This window comes from Cydia amplana, chromosome 2, assembly GCF_948474715.1.
Source record: "Cydia amplana chromosome 2, ilCydAmpl1.1, whole genome shotgun sequence".
Taxonomy (NCBI): Eukaryota; Metazoa; Arthropoda; class Insecta; order Lepidoptera; family Tortricidae; genus Cydia; species Cydia amplana.
Genome location: NC_086070.1, coordinates 18,441,983 through 18,452,195, shown reverse-complemented (window position 1 = coordinate 18,452,195; position 10,213 = coordinate 18,441,983). Strand labels below are relative to the sequence as shown.

Sequence of the window (10,213 nt, the reverse complement as noted above, 5' to 3'; positions counted from 1 at the left end):
AAATATCAACTTGTCTTCGCAGCACTACAGACCGCCATGTTCAGTTCTCGGCAATATGGCGTCGGCCACACTTTTTTTGTAGGTATGTCGCTTCCATATGATTCTTTTTTCATTGCGTGCAACGCAAAGATCATGCTTGATTGGTTAACTTCTGAATGAAATCAAGCCAATCCGATCAATTTATGTGAAATATCAAGTAGCTGCAAGTTTCACTATTTTTAGTAATATAATATGAAGCTTTATTGTAAAAAATGACCTATCAATAGTAATGATGTAGATGTATTTAATATAACATGTTCTTTCTGTGAACTTAATAAATTGAAACTTTGATATATACCATTTTTGAAATCAGCAACTATTATTAATTATCTCATTATAATTTCTAAATTTTCGATTTATATATGTCACCGTAAAATTGTAAACACTCGTCAGATTATAATCTCGCTAGTTAAATTATAAACTGACGGTAGGGAGATTATAAACTAACCTAACCTAACCTACGTTAGATAAGTTAGATTATAAACTAACGGGTTCACAATCTTACGGTGTCATATACATATCGACATGACACTGGCTACTGTAATAAACGCCATTAAAAAAAAAAAAAAAATATGAAGCTTTATTGTAAAAAAAGACCTATCAATAGTAATGATGTAGATGTATTTAATATAACATTTTTTGACACAATATCAAGAATTATAAGAAGTGAAAACATGGTGAAATCCGTGAAACTCTATTTTATTACTTTAATGTAAAAAAATATATGTGTCGAAGTCTAGTCAAAGGTCCCACTTGGTCGCTTACCATAAGGACGAGATTTGCTTGCATCTTTATACAAATAACGTGTCAAAGCGTTTTTAAAGCAGCAACACAATATCGCACCGCATCAAGGTCGCGGTGCGGTAGTGTGTTATGGCTATTATATAGCAAGGTGTGGCAAGCGATATCGATTAAAATTGAACGTACCCTTGCTATCTGTCACAGTGACATCCAGCTGTCATGAAGTCATGTCATGTCGGTAAGCTTTTTGTTTGTTGCGCAATTTAACATAAGCCAAAACCAATAAAAACACAAGGACTTCAACTGACTAAAATCGCAAGGTTAAATCCACAATGACCAACATCCCCTTCATGGATAAGCTACGATCATTTCTAGGCATCGGCCAGGAGCCACCGAGAAACGATTTTCGGAACCCGATTTGGGGAGACGACGACGACGACGATGGAGACGAGCTTTACTCGCGCACGTACCTAGATGAACACCGCGAAGATTTCAACGTGTTCTCCGACCCGCGCGACATACACAGCGACATCGCTCGACAGATGCACGACATGTTTCAGGCGTTTGGCTCTATCTTCGGAGACATGAAGACGTTTATACAAGACTTTGAGAACGGGCATACCGAATCGTCCACTAACACGCCGGCTATCCTGCTTCCTGCAGAGCCAGATCAATTTGACAGCAAGAATATCAGAGACTATTACCTGAAACCAGGCTACCACAACAATAGAAATCAACATGATAAGGAAGATATCGATTTGGATGGTAAGATCTCTTCACAAGACATAGCAGGGTTGTTAAAACAGAAAGATGATGAAAATAAGTCCCCTACAACTCACTTCAACAGTGACCTTGTGCAGGGAAGGTCGTTCTGCCGAACCATAATTACGACTAGCATTACTAAACCAGATGGTTCAAAGGAGACTAAAAGAATTGTCAAAGATGGCAATGGAGTTGTTGAGGAAACAATTACTACTACAGAACCTGACCCGAGGGGACTTACTACAGCAATGGATTCATTTTCTCCTGCCAACTACGGCAATGTCTTTTCAGAATTTAGCTCTATCTTTAGAAATTTTTACTAGTACTTGCTAATGTTATTAACTATAATAAAATTCCGTAAGTATTAGCATTATAAGAGTTCACTGGAAGAGCCACGAAAACTAGTAATGCATATTTATTTTTATTTGCCTAATCTAATAATATCTGATTTGGTACTAATGTGAAAAACAATCTAATTCAAAGATTTAGGTAAACCAATAGAATCAATTATTTAATATTCCAAAATGAAATGACCCTATTCCAAAATTTAAACAAATTATTACTATTTGAAAGCTAATTGTTATCTTTAATTTTTAGGACTGATTATCTTAGTGGGGGATTTGAAGATAGTCTCAATACAAATTTCTTCCTCTTAGTTTTTAAAATAAATTTAAAGTTTTGTGCTAATAATTAAGGCTTGTGTGACTAGGGTTATAGTTTCAATAAATTATGGGACAAACAAAACAAACATGTTTTATTTGATTAGAAACCTTAAATAAAACATCATTAACATTCTATAATTTAATAATTAATATATACATTTAAATAGAGAGCTTTATTACAAAACAGTTTATAAGGCTTATAGACATTTTGTACAACCCACATTAAAGATTGCCTAACTAGCAAACTTACAAAATCAAACCTCCAAGAGGAAAGTACTAATAAAACGGACACAAAATTTAAAAATAAATATTTACAAAATATTTATGTAGGAAAGGGAAAACTAATTCAATTTAATAAAGAATAAAATTATAAATATTTATAAAATTATTGTAAAACTATTGACCTTTGTAAGTTAATAGCTGGTACAGCTACTGTAGGAGTTATTAAGGATTTCTTACATTTACTTTATCACTGATGTTTATGAGACATGAGGATATTTCCTCCAAGGTTAGATTGTTTATTTGTCATGTCCTCTCAGATGGACTTGGTAGGTATGCAAACTAGTCCGTGCAATAGCAGGCGTCGCGCGTATTGCTGCGTATCCAGGTGAGGTAGCGGTTGACGCGCGTATACACGCCGGGCCGGTCTGGCCGCGCGCAGCCCTCGCCCCACGACACGATACCTGCAACAGCGCCACATTAGCTCCTCTAGGTGCAGTAGCAGGCGTCGCGCGTTTGTCGGCGCAGCCACGACAGGTAGCGGTTCACGCGCGTGTACACGCCTGGCTTGTTAGGGCGCGCGCAACCCTCGCCCCATGACACAATGCCTGCAAAACATGCACAAATTACCTGTCTATACCACGAGCTCATAGCCTGACAAGTGTAAGCGCTCACCATAACTCACATTTACGCTGCCGATCTGTTCCCTCCTTTCTTGAAAAACCTCATCTTGTGGTTCCTCAAGAAAAACTCACAGGTAATTGGTCTGCCTCCATCCCGTACCTACGCCTGCTATAATAAATCTATACCAACAGCTAACCTGCGCTCAGAATCATTTGGATCAGCAGGTAATCGCATTATAAATCGTTGTGGATTAGGTACCTACATATTCTACGTTAATTGTTACTTATTGAAATGAAAGATGCCTATAAAAATTAAACTTTGTTCAAACGTTGGTGATGCCATATCTATGGCGGTCTTAAGATGATAACTTGATAAGACCGATCGTCATCACTTCTTATAATAAAAGATAATATATTAGCGCCTCACGGCTGACGAACATTAGTGATCAAAAGGTTAATTAGACTTGCAATCATAGCGAAATGCGGAACCAGGAAGGGGACTTCCTAACTTCACCGGTATTAATTAACTAATTGGCCGTTGCGCTCTTATAAAAAGCCGTTTCACTTGTTGATCGCCTTGTTTTTTTGCACAGTGAACATGCAAAACTAAATCCATTTTTACTTAGATAATATCTCAATGCTTCGCCATTAATGTTAGCGCTTCTAGTGTTTATTAGTTAAAGTTATGTTGCTCAAAAAATTGAGGCCGTTCTTCAACCAAGTACCCTAAGTGAGTGAACTTACCTTCCAGCAGGGCTTAATTTTATATCAGCTCTGTGCGTTCGATACTGCGTGCCGTGCCGTATCATTTGAAAGTTCTGACTTCTGACCAACTTCCAGCAGGATATAATATCCTGGATAAAATTGGTGATACCAATAATTGGTATCCCCGTTGAAGCCCTATTAGCCGGCGCCACACCCACGGCCGTAATTTTACCCGTGATTGGCCGCGATAATTACTTGTCCGTTTGTTTTGTTTGATTACATCGAGACTACGAGCCGTATTACTGACCGACTTCCTGCAGAACGTTGTTGTCCGTGTTGAGGATGTGCAGCGGGCCGCCTGAGTCGCCTTGGCAGGCGTCCCGCCCACCCTCGGGTTCACCTGCGCATAGCATGTTGTCCGTGATTCGCTGCTTGTATGCCGTCTTTCGGCACTCTGCGTTCGAGATTATAGGCACGGACACCTGAAAAATTTGCCAGGTTTGTATTTGATTCTGCTTTTTCGAACTGTCTTCCTTCATATAATTATTAACTCAATCAATTTTAGTTCCCTCTTATGCACACGTATCCTCCTCATTCAAAAGTGGTGGCCCGGTTGGAAGCCAGGGATGAATAATTGCTGTAGGACTGATGAAGGTTCGCGAGGCACATGTTCCCGCTGCTCCTTCTCTTTCTCTCCTAGCTCTTACCTCCTGCAAGGAATTAGAGACGGATCCGCCCTCCGTAGTGGTGCCCCAGCCGGAGGCCAGCCCTGAGTAGTTGGAGTAGGACAGGCCCGGACTTGCGAGACAGACGGGCCGCAGCCCCGGCAGATCCTCCTCGTCGTTGCCCTCCTCGCCTGAGCTCTCGGGATCGTTGCGCAGACGTTTCACGGCTTTGCTCAGATCTACCTACAAATATATTTCACTAATTACTCTCATGAGCAATTGAGCAATGAAAACGGTTCAGACTGTGAGAACATTTCTTTTAAGACTTTTTCATCTTTATAATAGTACTTAGTAGTGTAGAGTTCACAGTAAAGTAACATTGAGCCTCATCTGGTACCTATTCAAGTTAATTGCAATTAATGTGGCTTTTCATGAGAGAAGGGTCCTTATGCTTCATGTGCAATAAGGACCATTCTGTCAAAATTTCTGTTGGAATTTCAGATAAAAAGATCCTTATCTGTGATGGAAAGTCACATATTAATGAAAGATAAATATATACTTAGAATACACCCATGACTCAGGAACCAATAGTTTGTTCATCACACAAATAAATGCCAATGATTCGAACCCAGGACCATCGGTTTCACAGGCAGGGTCACTATTCACTAGGCCAGACCGGTCGTCATTAAAGTCCGCCGTACCTAACTTTACAGTTTTTAAATTATACACCATTGGGGAGTGAAAAATTAACAGTAGTAATGAATGTTCACAGTGTACCCTCTGATCAAGCTTCAGCAAGGCGATGTCGTTGTCGTAGGTGCCCGGGTTGTAGCGCAGGTGGCGGATGATGGCCTGCACGCCGCGGTCTATGGTCTTCGTCTCGTTGGGCATGGAGCGGTCGTGCTCTAGCAAACGCACGGTTATTCTCTCCTTGCGGAATCTAGAAGAACATAAGCGGTTTACAGGTATGTAGCTACGTTTATATTGAGCCTAGGACATCTATCCGGCTAGTATACCTACGAAATACGAATATCTATGTAGCTACTACAAATAGTAACAGTTTACCTACCTAATAGTAGTTTAAGACACACGTTATTTTATTGCTAATTTAGCAGATGGTTTTATTGACCGTGCGCATAGATCTCAGAAATCTGGGAAATTTGATAAAAAGAACGTTATCCGCATTGGTCATAACTTTTCAAATTTTTTGATAACTTTCCGCAACTTGAACATCTGTCTACACTCAAAAAAAAAAAACAATACGACGGCTTGAGAACCTCCTCCTTTTTAGGGTTCCGTAGCCAAATGGCAAAAAACGGAACCCTTATAGATTCGTCATGTCTGTCTGTCTGTCTGTCTGTCCGTCTGTCCGTCTGTCTGTCCGTCCGTATGTCACAGCCACTTTTCTCCGAAACTATAAGAACTATACTGTTGAAACTTGGTAAGTAGATGTATTCTGTGAACCGCATTAAGATTTCCACACAAAAATAGAAAAAAAAACAATAAATTTTTGGGGTTCCCCATACTTCGAACTGAAACTCAAAATTTTTTTTTTCATCAAACCCATACGTGTGGGGTATATATGGATAGGTCTTCAAAAATGATATTGAGGTTTCTAATATCATTTTTTTCTAAACTGAATAGTTTGCGCGAGAGACACTTCCAAAGTGGTAAAATGTGTGTCCCCCCCCCTGTAACTTCTAAAATAAGAGAATGATAAAACTAAAAAAAATATATGATGTACATTACCATGTAAACTTCCACCGAAAATTGGTTTGAACGAGATCTAGTAAGTAGTTTTTTTTTATACGTCATAAATCGCCTAAATACGGAACCCTTCATGGGCGAGTCCGACTCGCACTTGGCCGCTTTTTTAATTCGGTTGAAAACAACAAACTTGAGTTAAATGAATCATCAGGTTTCAGCTAGCTTCCAAAAACTAGTCAAATGAGTGGTTAGACTAAATTCGAGATAAGGACTTAGTTGCGTTGGAAACAATGCAACACGGGGTGCTAGGAAGATACCTACTATCACTACATAGTGTAAAACAAAGTCGCTTCCCGCTGTCTGTCGGTCCCTATGTATGAATTGTATGATAAGATCTTTAAAACTACGCAACGGATTTTGATGCGGTTTTTTTAAATAGATTGATTCAAGAGGAAGGTTTATGTATAATTTGTTAACCCGTGCGTAGCCGGGACGGGTCGCTAGTAAACGATATAACTGTCGCGCTACATGTCTCCGGCTTTGGACATACCCGCTCGTGCAGTGGGCGGCGGTCAAGATGTAGAAGTCGTTGATGAGCGAGCCGCCGCAGTAGAAGCGGCCGTTGTACATGAGCGCCGCCATCCAGGGCAGCTCCAGGACCTTGGTCTCGTAGCCGCCGACGATGCGCGAGCGTGTCGGTACGCCGCATTCTGAGACACAATATAAGTAGTTAACATTTGTTTTACAAGGGGGCAAAGTTGTTGTTTAACTCTTCGTGCTAATATTGATACCCGAGCACGAAAAGATTCAAAATTGAACTACGTGCTTAGCGTGTGGTTCTAAAAGTAGAATCTTGAGCGTTGCCAGGGTTTCAAGGCACGAGGGTTAAAAAAGAAACGTTGCTACCGAGTGAAATACAAAAAAAAAACATTATTTCACCCCACCCAAGCGAGGAAAGTTGAACTGTAAAACATTACCTACAAATCAAATCCAAATGAACGTTATCAAATATTTATCATTCAAAATCAAAATTTTACATCATTTATGTAACATGACAAATAATCACATTGTATTGTAACTATAACGGGAGTTCGGCTACAACGTGGCAACTCCCAGCTGCAAAATTGCATAGCCACTTAAGAATTAATTCAGTTATAAACAGTTTTGAGCTCGAAGTACCTACACGATGTGGCTTAAATATTATATCTTCTAACATAAAGACCGCTGACGAGCAATTTAGAAGAATATATGACGAACAATCATGGTGGCGGCGATGAGAGATGGATGAAGCTTTCATCCCTTTTCTAGCTTTCTAGAGGTATAAAATGTACCTATACAGGAACAGCCACTTAAGTTAAGGTTATCCTTACGGCAAGACGGGCAGTCATCCGGAGGGTCCTGTGTAGGACGCAGCGTGGTGGTGGTGGGGGTTCCCAAAATACTGTTTATCCAGTCAATGAAGCCCTTTTCCCCCTCTTTCGGTGCCTCGGCGGGATGTCCGCTTGCAACCCCCACTAAGCATACTAGTAGGAACCACCGCATATTGTACAGTCTGAAATAAATATTAAGGATCATATATGAATATTTTCTATAGGATTTTAGGATTATACTCGTATTTATTGTTTGGGATCAAGTGTCTATTGTTTATAGGTACGAGGGGTGTTCAAAATATTCTCGGTATGAGAATGAAAACAAACAAGTACGAAAAGTTTGATATTTTTATTTTTCAATATACTCCCCCCCTATGTTCATACACTTAAAAGATCGATCAATTATTTTTTTTAATCCCTCGTAAAAATATTTTTTATCTTTCGTGTAAAAATGCTCCTCCACTGCCGCCTTCAATGCTTCATCGTCAGAAAATTTATTTCCACGCAGATCCTTTTTAAGATTGGGGAGCAAAAAGAAGTCGCTGAGGGCTAAGTCCGGACTATACGGTGGGTGAGTAACAGTTTTAAACCCACATTCAACAATAGCTGCCTTGGCAATATGAGCAGTATGGACGGGGGCGTTGTCATGCAGAAGCAGAATACCTTTGGTTAACTTTCCTCGCCTCTTTTCTTTAATTACATCCTTTAATTGACGTAGAATGTTAGCGTAGTACTGTCCTGTGATATTTACACCTTTTTCTTTATAATCGATTAGTAATACTCCTTCACAATCCCAAAATATCGTGGCCATGACCTTGCCAGCTGAAGGGATGACCTTGAACTTCTTGGGATGAGCTGAACCCTTAATGTGCCACTGCATGGACTCTTGTTTACTCTCTGGGTCATAATGATGAACCCAGGTTTCATCTCCAGTAACTATTCTTTGCAGCACCTCATCAGGATTTTCACCGCACAGGTCAATAAAATCGGAACAACAAGCTACACGCATGTCTTTTTGAAGCCGAGTCAGCATTCGCGGAACCCATCTTGCACTTACTTTTGACATATTAAGATGGTCATGTATAATATCATGTACGGTACCAATAGAGAGATTGGTTACTTGTGCTATAGATTTTACCTTCACTCGACCATCTTCCAATATAAGTTTTCCACTTTATCAATATTTTCTTGTGAAGTAGCTACTACAGGCCGGCCAGGTCTAGGGTCATCTTCAATACTCTCCCTTCCGCGTTTAAACTCGCTTGACCACTTTTGAATGGTAGATAAAGAAGGAGCAGACTCACGGTAAACACAATCCATTTCCTCTTTTATGGTTTTTTGATTTTTACCCTGTTTTGTCAAGAATTTTATCACGCATCGATGTTCTAATTTAGTTAACATTGTCAATTCGCACATGATGTTCATGTTTGTTCAGCAATTGCAGAAAAACAAAAGACCATCTCGGTTCGAATTATACTTTTTTTTAATGTCAATGAATAAACCTTAGCGGTCAGTAACGAAAGAAATTTTAGAAGAGGTCGTAAGATATCAATACCGAGAATATTTTGAACGCCCGTCGTATATATGCGTAGGTATGTAGATTTAGAGGTAAATTACGACTTAGCTGAGTTCGAATTAAGTCCGCGACGCTTTCACCTAATAACTTGGAATAGGTAACTTCTCAGGAGCCGGGTCCCCTAGTTGCCGCGGGGTCCAGAGGTCGAGTCGGACCAAACTAACTTTGCAGTGACAGGATGTGGAAGTATCACCATAAACTTCAAATTTCCTATGAAATTTTAACGTTTATAATATCAATTTCACACTTGTCAGGACAGAGTTAGCTTAGACGGACTCTTGCATCTTTTTGCCTCTATTTGCCTATTTGCATTATTGATGGTGCAGGTAGGTATTTATAGATCGATCGATATAGCATCAAATGAATCTTTCAATGCCAAGACTTATGAAGTTTGTAAAGATTTTTTTGTTGATTTAGCGAGATGTGGGGAAGGACACAGGTCAAGCACCCTGAGGCGATATACTTGTATGTACCGCTACCAGCCTCATTAGCATACCGTTGACTGACAGACCTGTTTCTGCGAGATTTGCACTCAGTTTTTAAGTCAAAGTCAATTAAATTTAATAGTGCTTACATTGAGGACACTTACAATCGAAGCGTTCCATAGATTTTTGTGGATCACATCTCATGGCATGCATGAGATCTCAGATTCGATAAAAATGAGACAGTTCTAGGGGTTTTAACTATCAAATTACACCGCCGCATCACCGAAATCGATTAAGAAGAGACTTCTAGGTGTAGAGAAAAATATATTAAAATAGTTTTTTTCTAAATAAGCCCTTTTTAGAATCGAAGTTTAAACGACATTGACCTAGTCAAAACGCCATGTTTCCACTGTCCAGTGCGCCGGCGCGGCGTGGGCGCCTCTTCCCGATTGGTATGCGTACGCACGCCTGACTCCCGTAGAGAGCTTCCATTTCCATTGTTCTTATAGCATACCTACCGAACGATCGCCTAATGCGGGCCAGTATTCATGATCTCTGACCACTTATACTTGTTACAGGTCACGAGATCACGTATTAAATGGATTGTTTGAGACGATAGGCCCTCGGTCGCGTTGGGAATAAGAGTTCTGTATTTTCCTGTTCCCCTATACTGCATTAAACGGAAAAGAAAGTTGCACTCGTTTAGGTTTTATGTTTAG

At 39.9% G+C, this 10,213-nt stretch overlaps 2 protein-coding genes across 3 annotated transcripts; one reads left to right on the top strand and one right to left on the bottom strand.

Annotated features, from left to right (window-relative positions):
* Positions 1 to 958: 958 nt before the first annotated feature.
* LOC134659752 (uncharacterized) lies at positions 959 to 1,993 on the top strand. The gene has a single exon (XM_063515448.1). The coding sequence runs from the start codon at positions 1,113 to 1,115 to the stop codon at positions 1,863 to 1,865; it is 753 nt and encodes a 250-aa protein (XP_063371518.1). The 5' UTR covers positions 959 to 1,112; the 3' UTR covers positions 1,866 to 1,993.
* Positions 1,994 to 2,647: 654 nt separating this feature from the next.
* LOC134659694 (trypsin-like) lies at positions 2,648 to 7,665 on the bottom strand. 2 transcript variants are annotated; one of them, XM_063515385.1, is made up of 6 exons: positions 7,494 to 7,665; positions 6,674 to 6,833; positions 5,194 to 5,356; positions 4,459 to 4,659; positions 4,059 to 4,233; positions 2,648 to 2,887 (listed from the first exon to the last, which is right to left on the bottom strand). In XM_063515385.1, exons 1-6 carry the CDS (start codon positions 7,663 to 7,665, stop codon positions 2,766 to 2,768), a joined length of 993 nt encoding a protein of 330 aa, XP_063371455.1. In that variant the 3' UTR covers positions 2,648 to 2,765. The 2 variants fall into 2 exon arrangements, with proteins under 2 accessions (XP_063371455.1, XP_063371462.1); XM_063515392.1 differs by lacking the exon at positions 2,648 to 2,887 and adding an exon at positions 2,894 to 3,031.
* Between the last annotated feature and the right edge of the window lie 2,548 nt (positions 7,666 to 10,213).

Excerpts from the sequence above, each read along its gene's own strand:
- LOC134659752 (XM_063515448.1), top strand. The coding sequence starts at position 1,113 with ATGACCAACATCCCCTTCATGGATAAGCTACGATCATTTCTAGGCATC.
- LOC134659694 (XM_063515385.1), bottom strand. The coding sequence starts at position 7,665 with ATGCGGTGGTTCCTACTAGTATGCTTAGTGGGGGTTGCAAGCGGACAT. Across the intron at positions 5,357-6,673 it reads GCCGCCCACTGCACGAGCGG|ATTCCGCAAGGAGAGAATAA; the intron begins GTATGTCCAAAG and ends ATGTTCTTCTAG. Across the intron at positions 2,888-4,058 it reads CAACGTTCTGCAGGAAGTCG|GTATCGTGTCGTGGGGCGAG; the intron begins GTCAGTAATACG and ends GCGCTGTTGCAG.